Source organism: Fusarium verticillioides, chromosome 6, assembly GCF_000149555.1.
Source record: "Fusarium verticillioides 7600 chromosome 6, whole genome shotgun sequence".
In the NCBI taxonomy this organism is placed as follows: domain Eukaryota; kingdom Fungi; phylum Ascomycota; class Sordariomycetes; order Hypocreales; family Nectriaceae; genus Fusarium; species Fusarium verticillioides.
In genome coordinates this window covers 188,864-211,242 of record NC_031680.1, presented here as the reverse complement: position 1 = coordinate 211,242, position 22,379 = coordinate 188,864, and the positions used below count along the sequence as shown (strand labels likewise).

The window sequence follows — 22,379 nt, the reverse complement described above, 5'->3', positions numbered from 1 at the left end:
GTAATGCAGGTAGCTTGTCAATTGAATCCTCGAAGTATGAGGTGGCAATTGCTTGTATAAAACACGGCCGGTAGTCAAAGAGGTCACATTCTAAATACGAAGCGGGGTCCATACAGGGTAACTCTCGTCTCGGCCCGAAATGGACTACCCCGTCGTTCACTGAGTCAATTTAGCGAGTCAGCACCTCCTCATTCTCTACGAGCTAACGTACGTGATGTGACTGCTCCCAATCACATTGCTAGCACCTCAATATTCGGTTAGTGATTGGTGACCGTCCTCTTCTCTCATTCCTGATGTCGAACCTCTGTTAACCTTTCGAGTACCTGCCTATGTCCGGTTCAATCCCATATTATCCATGCTAGTATCACGGCTACCTCTTTGTCCTTTTAAATCCGGTAGTATACGCCCGCGCCACGAATAAACGTGTATCTCGGCTAGTACGAATTTCTTATGAGAACAACAATGATTATTTAATTATCGAAAGTGGTCACTTCGAACTCTATATTATTCAATATTGATGTGAAAGCCACGAGCAGAATAGCAGCGGAGAAGTTGACCATAAGTGTAAACATGGCCCGCATTCTTGTTCCGGTGAGAAGTCATAAGCTTTACCTATTAATCATTCATAAGGCCTCATTCTTGCTATGCTTCCTTCTTGGCGTAATCTGCTACATTTCGATGCATCGGAATCCTTCGATTCTGTTGATCGAGAGGCCGGCGGAACCGATGGGGTACTAACCAAATCTGGACTGATAACTTGATGGCGGGGCCGTTACGACGATAGGTATCATGCTACTGAATGCTGTAGAACAGGTCGACTCACTTGATATATGTTCAATGCCGAATATATGTGGATGTTGTTAAAACTCTTTGGCTATAACTCTTGTCAAGATAAATATTCGAATTCGTTGATCTTCTGGAGCTGTATGTTATCTGCACCTTTACCAGCTCCACTAAGAGCCAGTGTATCTTTACTTTCCAACTCCCAAGCGTATTATTACCCAATGGCCCCTCTCAGAGTCATCATTGTTGGCGGCGGCCTTTCAGGCGCATGTCTAGCAAACGGTCTCATCAACAAATCCGACGGTCAAATCGACGTGACCGTCTTCGAACGCGACGAAACTGGTTCAGAACGAGGAGGCTACCAAATCCGTCTTGGAGCGCACGCACTCATTGGCTTCAAAGCCTGTCTGACCGAAGAACAATACGCAAACCTTCTCCCCTGCTTCGGCAAGTCTGGAGGCGTCGTGTCGTCTGCCCCTTGCATCTTTAGTCCTTCTGACTTGAAGGTCTTGATCGACTTGAGTAAAGCTCCAGTTTATGAGAAGAGCGCTCCGATTGCACGAACGAGACTTCGGAACTTTCTCCAACAGCCATTGCAGGAGAGGGACGCCATACAGTTTGGTAAAAAGTATGTTAGGTATGAAGTACTTCGAGGAAAGGAAGCTGGCCAGAGTAGCATCAGGGTTCACTTCAGCGACGATACGCATCACGACTGCGATGTCCTCATATCTGCAGAGGGAAGCGGAAGTCGAATCAACAAGCAGATTGGACTGAACAACATCATCACCGAGGTGACGCCTGGACATGGTGGCTACCTGGGCAAATGTCATCTACCCTGGTCTGTACTACAAACATTACCGCGACAACTTTTAGAGAAGGGCACGATATATACCGGTAACTCCAAGGCCATGGTGTTTGCCGCTGTATATCTACCAGAAGCCTTGTCGTCTTCCAAAAACGAGCACACGGATATCCTCAGACTCAAAGACTATGACGAGGATGAAGCTTCCTTGTTCCTCGGAATGGCATGGACAACAGGTCCTGAAGCAGCAGAGCTACCCCAAGTCAAAGACAAGAAGGGGCTAATGAAGAAGAAGCTCACAGAGGCTAGCTTCCATTCTGACTTTCACAAGCTGGTCGATGCTGTCGATGATGAGGCTATCATGACCACGCCTTGGCGATACGCAAAGAACAACACGCCTGTTGATTGGAGAAAACAACTTCTGTCCAAGAGCGAGAACAACTCAAACCCAAGCATTGCGAATCCGCGTGTTTGGCTCATCGGAGATTCTATCCACCCGATGCTGCCGTCTAGAGGAATGGGAGCGAATAATGCGATCCACGATACAGCTGATGCACTTGGTCCACTACTCGAACTTGCGAAGCTGAAGAACGCCAGTGGAATTCTGACTGATGAGCAGGTAAGTGAGCAGTTGGCGGTGTATGAGAAAGCTATGATGCCGAGGGCGTTTGAATGGGTTAAGAAGAGCAGTAACCAACAGGTATGTGTTACTTTGCTTGTTATACGTGACCAAGAGAGCTGACGTGACTACAGTTGCCTGACCTGGATAGTCTGACTGGGCGTGGGATAATTATTGGTCTGCGAGTGGTGCTGTTTGTAGTTAGTGGCTTCATGAACTGTCTTAGGATGTTTGGCTGGGAGCCGAAGGACGATGCTCCTGAGCTTCACTGATGCATACGTATATGATAGATTAGTAGGAGTTACGTTCACTCTTCTTCTCTTTATTTATCAATACTCTCAAAACATGCGATACCGGTCTGTCTTGAGTCCTGGCAATGCACGTGACTTACACCCTAGAGGAGGAGATTCGCAGTGAGGCTATATGATAATGAAGACGACTCTTCTCTAAGCTGTCCGCTATCTGCATAATTAAGCCTTGAATCCTTGTACAAGCCAACGCCAAGTCACTGTAGGCAATGGTAATTATATGTGACAGAGGATATGACAGTCTGAGCCACTGTTATTAGCATGCGCTCGACTAGGCGAGACTATCAACGTATACAAACAGCAGGATTATGTAAGCCATACCGTATAGTTCTATTACTAGCAGATAGAAGATACATAGCTTACAACTACAGCTCATGCAGCATTTGATGCAAAGCTCTAGACTTTCGTCCACTTCAGACCAGCCTGGAGATACCGTGCAGCTCCATATGCAAACACTGAAGCAATCATTGTACAGCCACAAAACAGCTGCAAGCCCATGAAGCTATTCCCACTTCCGCTCTTATCCGAGATCAACGCACCACCAAGCGGACTACCCGTCAAAGCCCCGAATGCATTTACAAGCGAAGCTAGGCCAATGCGTGTTCCAATCTCTTCAATCGGGCTGATCTGTCCAACACAGCCAGGAAAGATAGACACGTAGCCACCTGAGCCGTAGCCAAAAGCAACAGCATATCCCATGATAGCTCCCGTGCTCTGACTTCCCGGAATCCACAGGACTAGGGTCAAGATGCCAGTGAATGCAGTGATTATCAACATGCAGTTGAACTGGCCGATGATATCTGCTAGTGCACCAGCTGTCAAGCGACCGATAAGACTGATACCGTTGATGAGTGGTAGAAGATATGGGACAAGATCTGGCGAAACGCCGCTCGCCTTTGCTTGGATGATGATATAGTTCAGAGGCAGAAACATTCCCCAGAAGAAGAGAAAGCCACCAAGCATCGTCAATAGCATGACTTGCTCCTCGAAACATCTCTGATAATCCGATAATGCGAAAGGACGAGGTTTTGGTGGTGTACGCGACTTGATCAACACGCACGAAATCGCCATGAAACCTAAGAACATGAAGCCAACAGCTCTTAAAGTCCAGCCGAAGCCGATACTTTCGAATAGACGAGATAGCATGATTGGGAGGACTACACCACCGGCCGAAGAGCCAGAGTTGACAATACCAAAGACCGTTCCCCGCTTCTTTCGAAACCACGATGTTGTCGATGTAAGAGATGCAGTGAACACGGCGCCTGAGCCCATAGAGCTTAGTAGAGCTTGCGAGACAAGGATCTGGTAGTATTGCTTTGACAAAGAGAGCATCATTATGCCGAAGACGTATACTGGTGTGCCGATTAGGAGAAGCCATCGAGGGCCGTACGAATCGTAGACACGACCCCACTGTGAAACGCGCTGTTAGCTTGATAGTTTCAACTGTTGACAGCCTTGAAGTCGGGACTTACAACTGCTGAACCACCGACCTGGAAGAAAACCTGCAAACTCGTGATCCAGCTAATGGCGCTGGGGCTATAGTCTGCCAAAGGACCGGCCTGGTAGTACTCGAGAAACACGCCGACGCAGGTTACGAGGCCAAAGGTGCAGAAGAGACCGAACCAGCCTCCAACTACGACGAGCCATGCGTCCCTGCCTCCCTCGGGGTACTCAGCGTCCGTGACGGGAGATACTGGTTGAGACTCTGGCAGTGTCTCGACCTGGGGACTCTTTTCGGATACTTCGAGGTCCATGTCTGGTCTGACAGAGCTTGAAAGGGAGCTCTCAGTTTGGGCCATGATGATTTACCGCTCTAGTCAGCTTTTTCTGAGTGTATTGAGGTATGCTTGCAATGGTGTCGAAGCAATACATGTAAACCGGGAGTTTATGCTGAGGTAGTCATAGAGAACCGGAATCACGGAGTCTGCACCCGTACCGAGCCGATAGAAGCAGATTACCAAGCAACACTGTAGTCTTGACAGCAACTAGACACGAGGGGAATTGACGCTCGAGATTAGTCGCCGGCGGAGGCACATCGGCCTAGCAGAGTCCCCCACGGTGTTTAGCCTGTAGCCGACGGGGCCGCGCGGGGGATGGTGTTGCAGATTCCGTTCAAACTTAGTCTGAGAGGGGAAGAGTGGTCAGCTAAACCGCTTCGGTTCCTTCGCCATTCAGGGCTCCATGCTGCTAGCAGAGGATAGGACGTCGGGCTAACTCGGACAAAATCAATTAAACTCTTGTTAACTCTCGAAATAAATAGGTTTTCTCTAATGATACACGCCCCTAGCCACAAGCCAAATGAAAAGAAAGAAGCACATGTGGCTAACAACTAAACCAGTACACTTCGTTAAAGTAACAGCGCCACTACCACTATCACGACCATCGCATTCCAGCCCATGATCTGATGTCTGTATGCTCCAGACGAAGAAACCGTCGATGGAACAGATGAAGACTCACCAGGTCCCAAAGAACTAAGACTGTGTGTTGACTCGGATGTCCCAATCTCTTTAGTGACTTCAACCTCGGTAGCGAACGTCGTGGACATGGCTGGGTGATCTCCATGAACAGGCACTGGTTGAGAAGGGCGAGACGGAGTGTTGGGTTGAGGCGCTGGCACGACGCCTGTTTCTCTTGCGAGGCCGCCTGAAGAAACTTGCTGGCCCTCGGTAAGAGGCGAGGGTTTGGAAGGCTTCTGTGCATCACCGGATTGGGATGCTGGGACACCTGGTTGGTTCTTGTTGTTATCCCCTGGCGAAGTTTGGACTGCTACAGACGATCCCTCGTTCTCACCACCTGGTCTATCAGTATTTTGCTGGCCTTGTGTCGGCATGAGGCTTGCTGTCTTCTTGTTTTGTGCCTCATCTGCTGGTCCCTGGGCGGCTGCCTTAGTACCTAAGGGTCCGTTCTGATAATCCGGTCCCTTGCCGCTCTTTTGGCCTTGTGCTGGTTGGAGGTTGGCTGGCTGTTTGTTCTGCGCCCCGCCTCCTGATGCCTGAGTCGCGGCTTCAATACCTGAGGGCCCATTCTCGTAACCCAATCCCTCGCCGTTCTGCTGGCCCTGGGCCGGTTGAGATGGGGAGCTGACATCTCCTTCACTACCAGTGTAAATCTGATGACCTTGGATCCCATCAGGGTATCCGTTGTTTCCAGCCTCACCGTCGATCCAGCCGGAAGATTTGTAGTTCACACCGCCGCTCTCACAAGCAGCAACTGGAACCACCATGGTAACAATATCCTGCCCCTGATAACCACAGGCGTCGCAAGGCGAGATAATGGTGGTCATATCTACTGGTGGATATTCTTGATGATCACAGCTGCAGGGAGTGTATTCCAGAGTTACCGGTATACAAGTAGTGATAAGAACTGCTGGCTGACTTGGGTTGATAGTGACATATGTGACAGTGGTTACTGTTGTTGCAATGACAATCTCTGTGTAGGTAATACCCTTGGTGACGTGAATCGTTCGGATAGGGACGGGTGTGATTGGAGATGGAGTGCCAGAGATTGATCTCGACTCCTTCGGAGTCGTGGACATAGTCGTTTTTTGAGAGGCTACTGAATAAGAGGAGACTGATTGCTTGGCGCTTGTCTGAGCAATTGACACGGATGTTAATGACAACGCCCCTGTTCCTGAAGCCTGCGAAGCCCTTGAAGAGGAGGAGGAAGAGGAGGAAGAGGAGGAAGAGGAGGAAGAGGAGGAAGAGGAGGAAGAGGAGGAAGAGGAGGAAGAGGAGGAAGAGGAGGAAGAGGAGGAAGAGGAGGAAGAGGAGGAAGAGGAGGAAGAGGAGGAAGAGGAGGAAGAGAAGGAAGAAGAAGAGACTGATTGGCGGTAGACTGTCAAGAGGCGATTAGACGGAATGGCACGACGTCTGCCTGCACCGCCAGTCGTGCCTCCACAGAATAGACCGGGATTACCAGGACATGGAAGTCTACAGCGAGCGCCCTCAACAACTTCAGATCCGGCAAGGGAATCAGCCTTATAACAAGTCCTAGGAAGAGTTAGCTCGAGTACCCTTAACTGTCAAAACACTCACTGTTCATAAACACCAACATAAATGCTTCCAGCAGCCAACCTAACACAGATCTCTGTTGTCATGTCGGCCTGGGTTGCTACCGTTGTAAAGGTTGGAAATCCCTCGTCGGACTGCAGACAGGCGATAAACTCATAACCGTCAAGAACTTGGATATTTATTGGGCTTGTAGAAGGAGTTGATGAAGTCGTCGATGTAGTCAAGGTTGGCGAAGGTGAAGATTCAAATGACGGAACGCTTGTGACGGTTGAGGTCTGTTGTTGGGTGGATAGTATTGTAGACTCCGTCTCCGTTGTAGTTTGACTGGAGCTGCTTGAACTTGCTTCCGGTGCTGCAGAGGTAGAAGAGACGGTTGTCTCACTGGTAGACGTCTCGGAGCTTGGGTTCTCGGTGCTGGCAGATGTCATGATGGTGGAGGTTTCAGTACTTGAGGTTGTAGTGGGAGTGAGAACAGAAGAAAGGAGAGAAGATCCCGCAGAGGTTGATGTTGCAGGCGGCAGAGTAGACTCTGATACAGTGTTTGATGTAGAGAGAGACGTGGACAGAAACGTAGACTGAGATTCAGACTGAGATGTGGACTCCGCCGTGGACTGTGACGTCGATTCTGTGGAGATGGACTCTGAGGATGCCGGTAAAGTTGTAGAGATGAATAGAGTTGAAGATGGGGTGGATGTTGTAGTTGTAAGTGAGGTAGCTGTAGGAAGTGTAGCTGTAGAAGACGTAGATGCAGATGACGTAGCTGACGATGACATGAACGTAGATGATATGTCTGTAGAGGACGTAGACGTAGACAAAGACGATGTAGATGATGCAGAGGTAGATGATGAAGCAAACGAAGACATAGACGAAGAGGTAGATAAAGACGTAGACGAAGACGAAGACGAAGACGAAGCAGATGTAGATGTAGATGTAGATGGTATGGATGTAGAGGATTCAGTTGAAGACTCTGTGGTCGTCACTACTGCTGACGTTGAGGTTGAATCGGCTGACGACGTTGAAGACGTTGAAGACGTTGAAGACGTTGAAGGCAATCGGGCTGGGATGATAGCCACATCATAGGGAGGAGCCGCGCTCGAACCAACATACACAGCAACCAAGTAGCAACGACCCATAGAGGGAAAGAATGACACTCCAACGCAAGTAGAATCAGCTTGGCACAGGTCCATACACTGCTCAAAGCTATCAACACGAGTCGGTGGAGAAGCAGAGCCTCCCAATATCGCTCCACATGTGACTTCGAATATCGTATTGGAAGGACCAGTATAGGTACCGCCCAGTTGAGCGCAGGTAAGTGGTGCTGATGATGTTGTAGAGGAGGCAGATGAAGACGTAGTAGAAGACGTGAAGGATGTTGATGTTGAGGTTGCTACGTCTGAAGACGTTGAAGCTGATGACGATGTTCCGGGTACTTTGTAAATGTAAACAGTGCCTGTGCTTGAGTATGTGGTTGATAAGGCACCATTGAATAGAGTGCAGTATGTAAATTGCTCTGAGAAAGTTGCAGCATCACATTGGCTATCGGCATCGCATGCTTGCAAGCATGTCTGCAGGGTATATCCGGATCCAAGACTACTCATTGTTCTGTATGCATTTGGCGAGGCATCACATGTGATCATGAACTGATTTATTGTACCACTGTAAGTACCACTTTGGCAGGCAGGAGGTGATGAAGATGTTGTTGAGGGTGCTTCGGAGGTTGAATCAGCTGAAGATGTTGAGTCGACTGAAGACGTTGAGTCGACTGAAGATGTTGAAGATGGCCGCGAAGAAACAACCGCCAGATCCCAGGAGGCACCGGGCGTTGAATAGTCAGTGTAACTGAAGAGGTAGCATACATTGCCGCTGTATGACAAGGATACTGCAACGCAGTTTGAATCGCTTGCGCACATATCCATGCACCCTTGCAAGTCAGCAACGACGCCATTGGATATTTCAGTGCCAACATAATATCTTTCACATGCAGTATTAAACTGCACATCGTTGGTAGAGCTTGTATAGCTGCCCGCTTGACATTGCGGCGCCGCTGATGTTGTAGCCGATGCAGAAGAAGTTGTCGAAGACGTTGAAGACATGGACGAAGTCGAAGTCGAAGTCGATCCCATGATAGCTGCATCAGTCCCGGCTTGTGGGCTCGTCCCCCCTACCATACCTTTGCTGTAGAAATAACAAGAGGACCCATCCCAAGCTACTGCAAAGCATACAAGTTGTGTAGTAGTTGCGCAAGAATCTATGCATTGCTGCAGGCTCGTGGGGCTAGTTGAGCTTGTGGACCAGCTGCCGACTATCTTTGCTCCGCATGAGACTTGAAACTCGACGTTGTTGGAGCTTGTATAGGAGCCTGCTTGACATTCTGGTGCCGCTGATGATGTAGTCGACGCAGAAGAGGTTGTTGAAGATGTCGAAGTGCTCGAGGACGATTGCGATTGAACAATAGCTATATCGGATGCGCTGCCGGGGCTACTAGCTGTAGAGTCAATTGAGTCGAACAACGAACAACTATTCATGCTGCCATCCCAGTTTGCTGCAACGCATCTCGCAGAGCTTGCGCATGCATCCCAGCAAGCTTGCTCTGTGGAGCTCGCGGTAGAATCTGCAGTGTAGTAGCCAGTGCCCGAAATGGTATAATCGCACTGAACTGAAAACACCACATTATTACTGCTAGTATAAGAACCTGATTGGCAGGATGCTGCCATTGCCGTACTGGCCCAAAGGGCGAAAAGTCCGGCTTGCACCTTCATGGTGTGTAAGCCAACATTGAATGATAAAAAGAGGTAAATGGTATGCAATTGAGAAAAAAAAATTGAGCAACACTTCTTAAAGGCTCTATTTCTTTCATTGTCTGTCTCGTATTCTCGCATTATGAGAGAATTTGTTCTTCTCCAAGCTTTAGCCATATTGGGCCTTAAGGTTTATATTACATTCCTTTAACTCCATATTTAGGAACTCGGCTAATAGTGCAGAAGACAAGTAATCCAATCTAGCATACTGTAAACTTTTATAACATCTTATTAAAATCTCTAGATATTGTAACTATACGATAATTCAGATAATTTTAATTATAATAACTAGTCAATGACAATAAGCAGATCGGCAAACTGATGGTAACTGCAGTATAAAATATAGCATTAATATTTACTATCTGTAGAGTCATGGATATCGGCATCCCTTTGCAAATGTTGGCGCCCATCGTTCGAGACTTTACTCATTAGCTTAGACATCTTGGGCTACGGGGTCCAACCGTTATCTCCAACCGTCAACCTGTCATGCCGGATTCGAACGGCGTGGCTTGCACTAAAGCATGTAACTATCGTCCGCCACAGCTGGATAAGTACGGTCTCTTAGTATGCCGAAGATCCGTGAATATAACTCATGTTTTGGGGTCTGGAAGAGGCTTTTCATGATGGAATTCCCAAAATTGCATAGCGTGCGAATGGTGGCTTACTCTCTATCCACCAGAATGATAAACACGTACACTTGTTACAGTATCGATAAATATGTAGAGTTTTTGATGAAAGGCAAACACGATATGCTGACAATGGCAAGGGTCTGATATATGTAATTCAAGCTGCAGGTGATACAAGTTCAGCAATAGATAGGGCAGATCACGCGGCATTACAAGGATCCTTCAGGGTCGAAGCAACGAGAACACGCACTATCTCGTTTAGACTCGGCAGAATGCCAGTAGTCTTGAACTCAATAATTCGCTTGATGTCAGCCTATCACATCACATACGTCTCGCTTAAGTGCAACGGTAGACAGCAGGAGTTGTCAGTTAGAAATGTTTAACCGCTTAGAATCTGTCTACCTACAGTATGTCTAGAACAAAACAGCTGCAAGGTTTGTCCCAAGCGCCTTTCTCGGCATTATGCTGCCGGACTCAGCTTGAGAGGTTATTTTTAGAGCTGGAGAAAGCTTCGGACCCGACCTCATGATCGATGGAAGCTTCCTTTTGTCTGAGATCACGGTGCCGCTGTTCAGTAGTACGTTTGAGAGTTCCAGACCAGACACCTCGGTGGATTCATGGCACGTGGCTCGCTTCTTCTCGTGAGATGTAGATGGTCGGTAAAAGAACAAGTCCGCATTTGGGGGATAGACAGAGTTTGCGTCATGCTATATTGTGGATGGGGAAGATATGGTAGGATGCCACAATTTATGATAGGTGAAGAAGTGACGCGATATGCGAGTACAGTCATCAGTGCAAGCCGCCTTAGTGCAATGAGTTAATTCTGAAGATCTAATGTAGCATTGAATTCTCTGGGACGCCAATTACTAATCGTAAGCTATATGTCCAACTTGACGGGCTTAACAAAGTCCATCGTCAAAACCTTTGTCTTGCCATTGGCCTCAACCGCCCTCGTCGCTGCTTCAGTCTTGATCCTCCAAGGCGGGATACATCTGCGATATATCAGTCAATCTTTCGTTCCACATTTTCTCGGGTAGGTTTACATACGCTTCATCATGTAAACACCAGATTACTTGAGACGGATTCCCCAGCCACCCAACCTCTAACGCCGCAAATTCGGCTGCAGAACCATCAAAAGGTCTACCGTTAAGATTAGCCCTTCCAGCAATTGCCATAATCGCAATATTAGGCTTTGGCTGTAAATCTCGCAGAATACCCTCGTACCCTCCAAGATGAGCGCTCCAAAGTAATGCTTTCTCACCGATGACAAGGTTGAACATCAATTGCCCGCCATCACTGTGTGAAAATACGTTGCGCTTTCGATCAGAGACATATTCGATAAAGGAGCGATGACCAGGTGTGAGATTCTCGGGCGGCATGAGTTCTCCGATCTTGAGCAGACCATATTTCATGCCGATGGTGATATCAAGCGTGCAACTATAGGGGCTCGCTGAGCCTTTGTATACAGTTGCTGTGTCTACCACTTCAGGGTGATCTGAAGGCATCATGCAGTGCAGTGAAGGCCAGACATCGACCGAGAAAGCTGCTAGGTTATCCAGTGGACGTGGAGGTGCACCAGGAGGAGCGGGGCAGAGCAATAATGGGTCAGCATTGGCTTTATTCCAGGTCTCGCGAGTGAATAACGGAATCCGCTCGCCGCCTTGAACAGGAAGAAGTTGTCGTTCTGGAACGCCAGCTGCTCGTAGCAGGTTGATCGCTTCGTTGTTAGCTATGACGATGGCGCCAGTTTTGATGGCGATTCGATCTGCACCGGGAAGACTGCGCATTCGTCAACATGAAATATTGTGCTCTGATGACTGGTACTGACTGGTCGAAATGAGCATGCGAAATGAAGATGTAGTCAGCTTCTTGCACATCATCGACCGAGAGGTAAGTCTTCAAGATTGAGGGTCTGTCCAACCAGGTATCGAGGAAGATGGTGACACCTCGGGTACGCAGTCGAAAAGTCGTGGCGCCTGTTGAGTTAGTAACACATCATCTCTGGAGAAGAGCGAGTATAGACAGACCGAACCATTCCAGGGTAGTCATGATAGGAAGCTTGCGTGTGGTGTTTATAGTAAGTTGTCTAGGCCGCCGCTTGAGAAGCTTCACTACCTTGTCTTTCATGTGACGTGAAAGTTAGGTCTTCCTATTCCGATAAATAACTTGTTCAATGGCAGTACCTGGTTACAAGAATGCCATTTTCCTAGCTGATTAACTTCTACCCATTCATTTAATACTGTCGCTTCCCGACAATTACCCTGCAGTAAGCGGGGCCGGCGGGGTAAGAAAATCCACCATCCAAACTCGGTTAGTCCCCCACCTTGATTGAGATATCCCGTCCCGTCGGTTCTCACCATAACCTATCCTCTCCTCCAAAACAAGCTATACCCGGATCGTAACGGGCTACTTCGTTATGGAGCGGAATCAATTATCCTGTGATCATTGCGGAGAGACGTTTCAGCGCCGTGAGCACCGTGATCGACACGTGCTACGACACACAGGCCTCAAACCCTTTCAGTGCAACATCTGCTCCAAGTCCTTCTCGCGCAGGTCCGGTAAACATGCTGTACACGACTCTATTTTTCTCTGACACCTCGCAGTGACACTCTTGCTCGTCATCGAGTTTTACATGGTAATCAGCCTGGATCGACTAGAACACGTCGTCGTCGTCGCGGCCAAGCTTGTTACTCTTGTTCGAGGTCGAAGCAGAGCTGTGATGGAGGTCATCCTTGTTCGCGATGCGAGACTCGCAACTCAGAGTGCATTTATCCTGAGAGAGCGCTAAGTGCACGACGTGATGATGGTGAGGCTATAATCGTGGGAGAGCCATCTCAAGGCGAAGACATCGCTACTTTATCGCCCCTCGCAGCTCAAGGCGCAGACTTCCAGGACGAAGCTTTTATACCTGGTGACCTTCATGGCACTTCAGAAGAATGGAATAATCCCTCTTCTATCCCCTCTGATACGAGTGGGATGCCGACAATAGCATCAAGCACCATGTACACAACGGTTCCAGACACGTCTAGCTGGCCTAATGTACCAACATTGCCCGATACCTTTGTTCTCAACGGAGATTTTGGCAGCCTTGGGACCATCACAGGTAACTCATGGATGCCTTGGAATTCGTCAATGGCCCAATTGTCCTTTCCATGGTTCATGGATGAATTGGAGTTGCCACTTGATCCACCCAATATGTCACAGCCTCATGAAGATGCAGTGCATGCGACCTCGATTCAAGCAGGGCAGGCTTATTTAAGTCCGGAAAATATATGTTCTTCGCACACGCAGCCATGCCACCAGTTCCCGGAACCAGAGGCTATTGGTCTGCAAATGGCTGGGGCTGAAGTCTTTGGGCATATCCATGAGATACCTCAAGATGCTGTAGAGGGGTTGAATACCTTCTATAACACACAGCGGCGAGACCCAACACCAGTACCCATTCCCCAGGATATCCTACACGCATTTGTAGAACTGTACTTTGAGTACTTTGACTGTCAGTTCCCATTCTTGCACCCATCTCGCATGGAGGACCCAGATCTCCCATGGATATTGTTATTAGCTGTCGCAGCAGTCGGAAGTCATTACTCGGAGATCAAAGGTGCAGATGAGTATAACTCCGCGTTATCTAACCTCCTAGCCCGAGCTGTTGAGCTCCCTGTAAGTAGAGTCACAGATGACCACGCTGTTCGTGACGTGCTAGCTAACCCCCAAACCCAGGCATATGACAACATGTTGAATGCCGAAGTGATAACTGTGCAGTGTGTCTTTCTATTACATGTTCTATGGCTATTTTCAGGCTCCCACAGAGATAAGATTGTTCTACAGCATAAGCGAAGCAGCCTGGCGACCATGTGCTGTGACCTCATTAGCAAAGCCGACAAACGCAGACACTCGAGTCGGGATAAGCTTAACGACGAAGTAGCATGGCAAAACTGGATTGCCAAGGAGAGTGTACTACGTCTTGTCACTTGTGCTCGTGTGTTGGAGTGTTTGAGCCATATCTTCCTAGGTACCCCGCTGGTATTCAACCTCCGGGAGGCGACAAGACAGTTGCCATGTACTGAAAAGCTATGGCGGTGTCAAAATGCTTCAGAGTGGAAGTCGCGACACGAAGACTGTCCAGGTATCGCGAATATCACCGCGAGTGGTGCAATTACTGGGCTGATCATGTAAGCAGGACACCAACGTAAGCCAGATACCTTTGCGGCCAAGGTCATTCTTCTCGAGCTATACGTCGAAGACAGGAACTACTACCGCCAACTACGAACTTCGCAACTCCTACACTCTTCATTTGAATCGTACTTGAACTCTTCAGCAAGTCGTGATACTCAACAGGCGCCGAACCATTCACTTCCCAGACCAGATCTCAGTAGGAGCGAAAATGCTCTTCTAGACACAACGATCGATGGATTTACTCTGAAGAACATGCCAAGCCTCGGGGATCTTACAGACACTGTTTTCCATGTGATTGCGATTCTCAATTTGATTCCGCTCGAGACTTTACATTCAGCTACGGGCTGGGAGACGAACAAAGAGCAGATGAAGAAGTCCAAAACGCATCTCAATGACTTTTTCAAAAATAACGATACCACGGCGCGAAAGGGCTTATGGCATGCTGTCTGTATCTTTAAAATAACCCGGAGTTCTCGTCGCCTTGCGTGCTATGATGCGCTCAGCCTCACGGTGGCGATGGGCTACATATACTGCTACAGTGAGACACGTACATCATTAGCACCAACTTCAGCCCGTCCGCTAATTACGCGTCTCGATCGATTGCAAGACAGAGAGGCTATTGAACGATGGATCGAGAATGGCGGGGACAATGTCGTTCACTTGACTGGCGTTGGACTACTAGATGGCTCTGACCACTGCGTTCGTTTCCTTCTAGATTTGGAGAGGACACTGGTGTCGCAGATTGCATGGCGTGGATTCTGTCGTGCTTTTGCTAGCAGTTTCGCCCAATTGAGACGTGGCGAGACACCGACGAAGAGCTCGAGAGAGTACAATAATGATGAATGACCTTTTCTCCGAACAGGATGAAGGAACATCATGCAACACGTAGCCTTATACCATTATAGTAATCACTCGGAGTGGCGATGATTTAACTTCACATAGAGTCAACTGAGATACTCGGAGAACAAATTAATAATTATGATACCGTGAAGAATACTTGCTACTCTTGTAACCACTAAGCCGTACAGCCAGGGCACTCAAAGCAAGAATTATCACTCCACGTTCCATCCCTCGAGTGATCAGGCCAATCCCTAAAGTCCGCTACCTTGAGCTCCCTAAACGAAAACATACACCTATCGTCCTTATACCCCGACCCAACACAGTAATCCAGCGCCATACAAATAGCAGCACACTTCTCAGGCGAGCTCTGATCAGGATACGTGTCAAGATCCCACTGATTATACGCCTCCCAGAAGCCCTGGTAGTCACAAAGCGCACCTGGTTTGCCAGACACAGCACGGCAGCTATCACCTTGTGAGTACGAGCAGTATCTCGCTGCGGGAAGAGTAGCGGTATCTGAGCAGGTTGGGCATGTCCAGCAGGAGTTATGACTCCAGACGGCGTGGTCTTGTGGCGCATCTTCGTGGATTTCCATGTCGGATTGCTGGATTTTCTTGGAGGTGAAAAGGCAGCGGTTCTCGGTCTGGAAGTAAGCAGATGATTCACAGTTCTTGAGGGTTTGGCAGATAGCAGCACATTGGTAGACAGTATCTTGGTAGGGATAGTCTGCACGAGGTTCTTTCCATGTTGTGCCGGTGAAGAGGGCGCCATACATGCAGACAGTGTCGCTGTGGTCTGTGAAGCGGTCGAACTCGCATTCTTGACCGCGGTTGTAGAGGCAGGTATCAGCAGGGGATGTTGTAGTCGTTAGGCTGTTAGAGGTTTGGGTAGTAAAGGTTGTGGACTCGGGGGCGACAGTTGTATCGGTGTTAACAGGCATAGAAGAAGTCTCTGGAGTAGTTGTCTCTGCAGCTCCACTCTCACAAGAAGAGCATGTGAAGCAATCCATGCTATACCAATCAACATCAATACCATCATCCATCATGTTGCGAACCTCGGAAGGAGTAACAACATTGTTTGAGAAGAAACACTTCCTAGGAGCGAACATGTAACCGGCTGATTTGCACCCAGGCAGTGTCTTGCAGATCTCGGCACAGTCTTCGGGGCCATCATACCAAGGTCGCGTCTCATCGTCGCCGTCTTGACTGGAGAGCTGGTATGTCAAGCCGTTGTACAGGCCGTACACTCTACAGTTCCATGCGGGGTTGTTGTCAAAGCCGTTGCGCAGGCCGCATGTTGGCTTACAGGCTGTTTCGGTGGGTTGAGCTGGACGTGTCGTATCGGTGTTGGGAGGAGCGGTGGTGGTGGTCTCGGCCATGGTTCTCTCGGTGAAGACCTCTGATGAGGAAGTGGCAGAGGTTGTTTCGGGATCCATGGTTCGTTCAGTGAATGTTTCGGATGTCGAAACTGGGTTTGTAGTGGGCGCGCCAAAGTCGAGGACAAAGTTGCCAATGTTGGCGGGGGTGACTTGGTTGGAGATAAAAATCGAGTCGACCAAGATAATAGAGATACCGTTTCCGGTGCAAGTCATAGATATGGCAAAGGTGGCAGAGGCAGACTCTGCATCAACCTGCTCAAGAACATGCGTCCAAGAAACGCCTGTTCCAACAGATGAAAGAGACTGCGAGTAGAACTGCCTATTGCCCAGAACCGCGGCGACAGTGCAATCCTGACTACCACCAGAAAGAACAGCATAGTAGAACTGAACAGTATAAGTATTCTGAGACCCAGTGCTCAGCGAGTTGAGAGTTTGCCAAATACTAGCAAATGACCCCGTATCTCGCTTTCCAGCTGGGTTCCCAGAAGCAGTCAATGCAGCGCAACCGTCATCGCGACTGCCGTCAGCCTTGTAGCAACCTCCCTCGTGAAACTCGGCATTTCCGGACGCGCCGAAGTTTGTGAGGCCACTGGGCGGGTTGTTGGCATTGCGGGCGGCGAAACTTCCTCCGTCGATGGCGTTGGTGATGATGATGTCGACTTCTTGCGTTGTAGTTGTCGATTGGGGGATGGTTAGGCTGGGGACTTCGGATGTTTCGGAGATGACGGAGGATGTAAGTGCAAGACTTGTTAGACCACTGGGTTTACAAGGTCCAGCAGCGGCCAAGTTAGCCAGGGCCAAGCCCACGAGAGCAAGCTTAGACTGCATGTTGAAACGAGCTCTGTAAAAGCGACCACAAAATTGGTCAAGAAACGAGTGAATGAGAGCTTACCTCTTCAAAGGAAATGTGCGATGCTGGTTTATTATGTATGGGCCCTCGACTTGCCAAGGCTCAGCTTGTAGAAGCTATTGGCATTATCACGGCTGTGATTTACTGTTTTTAGGGCCCATGATCAATATTCAGCTTAGCGAGCTGCCACTATTGATAAACTATCGATCCTTATAGCGGGCCGTTTGGGCTGTACCTTGCAGAAATGAGTCTAGAACCCGAACGCTAACCCGACTCTACGATAGCGGGTGTTACAGTGCCAATCAGGGCTTACTATCATATCCACTACGGAATTACCGCCGTTAGAATCATCTGTCCTTCGGCGTGGAAGCAACTGAGAAAGCTGTACATTTGCAGCTACTTCTCAACCAAGCTAATGCATTTCTCCTGTTCATCTTCAAATTAACCATCTCTTGCTTTACTAGGAATTACCCTCCCTTGACACCTCCGCTCCCGGCGCCACGGACTCCAGCCTAGCCATCGCCTCGGCTAACATAGAGCCTCCATTAAGATCTTCTAGCCGAGCTTTCAGATCTGTCATCCTCTCCCTCCTACTCTGTTCAGCATCATACTCACCATTACTCTGCTCCTCCTGTGACCGTGAACCCTTGTGTCGGTCTATGTAATCCACTCTCCTAGAGGCTTTCGATAAATGCTCGCAAGACTTTTCCAGAAAGGATAATCGCAAGTCGACCTTCTCGAGATCTTCCTCAAATTCTTCCAGTGCGTATATGTACGTTAAGGCGTAAACCATCTCTATCTCGAAAGTGAAGACTGTATCACCATTAACATGTAACGACTTTTCATGACCCTTACAAAGCAACGGAATACACTTGGAAAACTTTCCAGCGAAGAGGTATACCTGGCTTGCTAATCTGAAACTCCATGAAGGGTCATCTGAGGATATGTCTGAGAAGATACGTGACGCCGCATCAGACGAAACAATATCTGCTGCTTCGGTATTTCCTCGCTCGAAGAAGAAATTCCCCAGCATTATATATCCCCCAATGGCGTTCAGTAATCCATCATCAAGATGGAGGCATGTGTCGATGTACTTGAGCTTCAGTAGAGGTACTCTCTTGCTGAAAGATTCCGGGTAGTCATTTATTGACCATAGTCGTCGTCCCAACCAGTTCAGCTTCCCTTCCGTGTTCTGTACGTTCTGCACTGTCATTAATAATGAGTGACAGCGGAGGAATTCCCGATAGGCGGGATCTATGCAATCGATGGCCTTGAGCTTAGAAACAAGCGACTCAAGCGGCCCAAAACCCAAGTCCGCCTCGTCGTTAGGGGGCGGGACCCTTTTCATCTCTAGTAGCTCATGGGCCAGGGACTGAGAAACCGTGTACTGCCCCATAAGCGCCGCATCTTCCACCATAAATAAGAACCAGTTTTGGCCTTTTTGGTGCCGTCGATCCGGGCCGAGAAGCGCCATTTCGTCTGCCGCCTTACGAAACCACGTGTCGGCCTCTGCCGTATTTCCTTGCTGGACGAGACACCTCGCTACAATGATTTGGGTTTGCCATCGAGCATCCGTAACAATAGGTTCAGAGGCGAGCTTCGTCAAGAGGCCCAGTAGTTCTTGACAGCTAGAGATGCATTCATCTAGCCTGCCGGCCTTATACAGAGAGTCTCGATGAATGGCTAGCAAACCCAGATCTCTAGGTTTCGGTTTAGATCCCGAGTCTGCAAGAATCTCAATACCTTGAGCAGCGAAGTCTGCGGAAACTGTATAGTTACCGCTAAAGAAAAGGTTTCTAGCCATGTATTGGAGACCCCCTATTCTGTGAGCGGCTCCGAGTCGAGTATGACGGATGCCATACTCCCATACACGGCTATCTAACTTCTTGCGATCCCTTCCAACAAGATCCTCAAATGAACGGAGAAATTCGTCTGCCTCATCTCTCCTACCCAAACTTAAGAGCATCGAGACCAAGATTTCCAGGGCCTCCATTTTCAGTAATTGCACATGTGGTTGAGGAGGGAGGTAGTTTGCAATTCGAACGGACTTGCGCACCATTTCCACGTTCATTTCACTGGTATCGTGATTTGCGTGGAATCTCACTGCTGCAAGTAATAGCAAGCTGCAAAATTCAAAGATGTCGCCTCTGCCTTTTGTCTTGTTAACCGAGATTGTAGCTAGGTTCTCTGCGAGTAGTGGATTCCTTTGTCGTTTCGCAGTCCTGCCCGCGAGGAGAAGCACTGGAACCGGCATGGACTCTGCTGAGGAAGCCAGGAGGTCTGCACCTGTACTTCTGAAGGTCGCAAAAATCTGGGAAAGAGCCTGAATACTTCCAGACACTCTTTGAATGATAGGGCCATGTGTGTTTGTGATATGTTGAGGCAACATAGAGATTGCTGTCCCTCTCGTCTCCGCCACCACGCTCTGGTAACTGCGCGCAGACCTTGCGAAAGGCTGGGCCTGTTGTTCAGTCAATCTCTGGGCATTTTCAGGAATCAGAAAGGCTAAAGCGAGCCACGATCGGTACCGTTCGTCTTGGTTCCCGAAGTCTCTTTCTCGACGGTCCAGTTCGAGATCGAAAGCTCGATTCAGCTCCATCCACATTCTAGCAAATATCTCGCTCCAATAGTACATGGAACCAAGGAAGTCGTTGGGCAGGGAGTGCTGACTAGTAGCCAGGAGGTATTCAATCAAAGCGCAGAAGTGATGTGTTCTCACAAATTTAGATGTTTCGGGGCCAACTTGTCCATTGCCCTGTAGAGCTTCAGCTAAATGAAATGGAAGGTATCTTGCAACGTAGGAGAAGAAGGTGTATCTTGACGACAGAGATGAGGCCCCGCCATCTGTTAATGGGTACCCAAGGTCTATAGACTTGATGTACTTGAAGCAAGCCAAAGACATGGATTCCTGAGCTTCCGCGAGGTCGACCCGGAAATATGAAATATCCTGGTCTTCGGATTCCCATTCGTCTTTCGGTCGCATGAGAAAGTCGGATGCCGATGCATGGATGGTATGATAGCGACCTTCTGTGACCCTAACGAAATCGCCACATGCATCCATGATACCTTCAATGGTGATGAGGTCATTCTCGATTGTGCCATTCACGTTGACCTGTGTCGCATATGCATAGCATAGATCTTCGCCCGTCATAGGCTCAGGACAGGCTAGGATGGAGGACAAGATATATCTCGCTCGCTTCATCGATATCGAAGGTTTTGCTAGTGATCCTCGGGTACGAGTCACGAGTTGCAACAATAGCCGGTGATATTCGCGGTCGAGGTCATGAGGAACTTGTTGAAGCGTTTGTCTAATGTCTTCGACACTAGAGCAACGCCTCAGTTCTTTCAAGACCAGCGTCACCCAAAGGAACATAACTTGAGTCTTCGCTTCTAAATTCTTCTGGGCCTCGTCTCGGATGACAGGTGAATAGCTTTCGAGTGAGTCGTGTATCTCGACTGCAATTAGCTTGGCTATGTCGCCTCGTATGAGACTTTCTGTAATCTCCAGTCTTGGCACGGCTCTTTTCAGAAGCGTTCGTAATGAGTGTTCCCTGCCAGCTAGGAGCACGTTAAGGTTGGCGTGATTCTTGACCAGGTCCAGGACAGTTGAAAGACAGCCGTCGGCATCACTGTTCCAGTCCTCTGTAGACTCGTCAATGCCGTCGATGGTGCAATAGACCTTCTTGCTGATACCAGATAAGGCAATGCGGACTGCCTCAACTAGGCTCCTCTTATCGATCCCATCACTCCGAGTTAATAGCTTGGATACTTTCTCAAGGTCAGCATCTGTGATGCGCCTTAAAGTCTGCCAAACCAGAGTTCTCAAGAGGTCTTCTAGCTTTCGTTGGTTTTCATTGCCGGACCAGAACGAAAAATGGAGAGCGATCTGGCCTTGTTCTCCAAGTTTCTGGGCAATAGACTTGATGAGAACAGATTTCCCACAACCCTTGATGCCATAGATACACACAGCTCGCTTGAGATAGGAATCTGGCATGGCTGGAGAGCTCTTGGTCCAATCAGAGAACGTCGATTGTGACCAAATCCATTCGCAGGTCCCCGGTGTTTTGTCGGGAATAAAACTGTCGCTACAGGGATGCAAATCAGCTCGCAAACGAGCAGTGACAGTTTCATGTAATACATCTGAAATGTTTAGAGTTATCTGTTAATATTTTGCTTGGAACCGTACCTTTCATCATTTGTTGTTGAATGTTCGTCATGATGAATATGAGCTCTGTTTGGATCTGGCTCAGACGAGTTGACCACTGATTTAGTGTTTTTTCGAGTTCAGTCAAGACAAGACAAAGCTTCTTGAGAGACCTGCGCGTGTCTTTTTTGATATTTGACGGCTGAAGAACAAGCTTGAGGGAGGCTAGCTCTGTCGTCCAGTGTTTGATGGTTGATTTGTGCTGTTCGAATTGCGGTTTATCCCATAATCCTTGTTCCTTTCCGCGTTCGAGGATTTGTTCAACATTTTGAAGACTTTGAATCAGGTTCTGGGCTACCTTTGGTGCAGCGTCTTTCTTTGACAACCCGCGAACAGCCGTTATCACTGCCTGGATGATCTGGACAAGGCCTGGAACCGCCGCTATGACGCCAACGACCTCCATGACCAGCGCTGTCTTTCACTTTCAAGGGCAGTAACAAATGATTCCAGACCACTGAAATTTGACTTGAGCGCTGTGGTGCGAAGATGTAGTCCTTGTTGTTGTAAGAGAGAGAATCATTGATGGCCAGCAATCACAAATATGCCATCACTCATTTGGGGCTGTGTCTACAGTCTCACACACCACCGCATCTAATCCGTTCAAACCTGCATAATGGGGCTGAAAGCCAGGGCCTCATTGGCGAACACGTATCGCGTTGATAACAGAGTCTTGCCAATGAAACAACGAGGCTTCTTATCGCTTCATGGTTGGTGTAGCTGTGAGCTCCGAAGCACAATGCGCTTAGGTAGGCCTGGAGGTGTCAGAAGACGCCTGACGTAAAGAGCTGATTTTGTATGGCGAATGTGCACCCCCCGCCGTACGTTCTTTGACACAGCGGCTTACGGCTGACAGATGAGCTTTAGCGTCTAATTAGCGTGTCTCGCTGACCCTTTATGGAGTCAAGGAGACCGCAGAAAATCAGGATGTAGCTTGAACGTAGTTTACTGTGTGTTCTTTCATTGACGCACTGCAACCCTTGACTAT

At 48.6% G+C, this 22,379-nt stretch overlaps 7 protein-coding genes across 7 annotated transcripts; 2 read left to right on the top strand and 5 right to left on the bottom strand.

Moving 5' to 3' along the window:
• Positions 1–1,004: 1,004 nt before the first annotated feature.
• Positions 1,005–2,476, top strand: FVEG_13249 (hypothetical protein; the record flags this gene model as incomplete). The annotated part of the gene is made up of 2 exons (XM_018902626.1): positions 1,005–2,285; positions 2,339–2,476. The coding sequence occupies 2 exons, from the start codon at positions 1,005–1,007 to the stop codon at positions 2,474–2,476; spliced, it is 1,419 nt and encodes a 472-aa protein (XP_018761404.1).
• A 432-nt stretch (positions 2,477–2,908) lies between these two features.
• On the bottom strand, positions 2,909–4,311 carry FVEG_13250 (hypothetical protein; the record flags this gene model as incomplete). Its single annotated transcript, XM_018902627.1, has 2 exons — positions 2,909–3,922; positions 3,985–4,311. 2 exons carry the CDS (start codon positions 4,309–4,311, stop codon positions 2,909–2,911), a joined length of 1,341 nt encoding a protein of 446 aa, XP_018761405.1.
• Positions 4,312–4,859: 548 nt separating this feature from the next.
• FVEG_13251 (hypothetical protein) lies at positions 4,860–8,645 on the bottom strand (the record flags this gene model as incomplete). The annotated part of the gene is made up of 3 exons (XM_018902628.1): positions 4,860–6,064; positions 6,117–6,346; positions 6,547–8,645. The coding sequence occupies 3 exons, from the start codon at positions 8,643–8,645 to the stop codon at positions 4,860–4,862; spliced, it is 3,534 nt and encodes a 1,177-aa protein (XP_018761406.1).
• Positions 8,646–10,823: 2,178 nt separating this feature from the next.
• Positions 10,824–11,995, bottom strand: FVEG_13253 (hypothetical protein; the record flags this gene model as incomplete). Its single annotated transcript, XM_018902629.1, has 4 exons — positions 10,824–10,938; positions 10,994–11,725; positions 11,775–11,922; positions 11,974–11,995. 4 exons carry the CDS (start codon positions 11,993–11,995, stop codon positions 10,824–10,826), a joined length of 1,017 nt encoding a protein of 338 aa, XP_018761407.1.
• A 367-nt stretch (positions 11,996–12,362) lies between these two features.
• FVEG_17474 (hypothetical protein) lies at positions 12,363–14,968 on the top strand (the record flags this gene model as incomplete). The annotated part of the gene is made up of 4 exons (XM_018906727.1): positions 12,363–12,499; positions 12,550–13,606; positions 13,667–14,093; positions 14,127–14,968. 4 exons carry the CDS (start codon positions 12,363–12,365, stop codon positions 14,966–14,968), a joined length of 2,463 nt encoding a protein of 820 aa, XP_018761408.1.
• Positions 14,969–15,076: 108 nt separating this feature from the next.
• On the bottom strand, positions 15,077–17,215 carry FVEG_13254 (hypothetical protein). The gene has a single exon (XM_018902630.1). It carries the CDS (start codon positions 17,166–17,168, stop codon positions 15,138–15,140), a length of 2,031 nt encoding a protein of 676 aa, XP_018761409.1. The 5' UTR covers positions 17,169–17,215; the 3' UTR covers positions 15,077–15,137.
• Positions 17,216–17,650: 435 nt separating this feature from the next.
• Positions 17,651–21,797, bottom strand: FVEG_13255 (hypothetical protein; the record flags this gene model as incomplete). The annotated part of the gene is made up of 2 exons (XM_018902631.1): positions 17,651–21,330; positions 21,377–21,797. 2 exons carry the CDS (start codon positions 21,795–21,797, stop codon positions 17,651–17,653), a joined length of 4,101 nt encoding a protein of 1,366 aa, XP_018761410.1.
• Between the last annotated feature and the right edge of the window lie 582 nt (positions 21,798–22,379).

Coding starts and splice junctions, on each gene's coding strand:
- FVEG_13254 (XM_018902630.1), bottom strand. CDS start 17,168: ATGCAGTCTAAGCTTGCTCTCGTGGGCTTGGCCCTGGCTAACTTGGCC.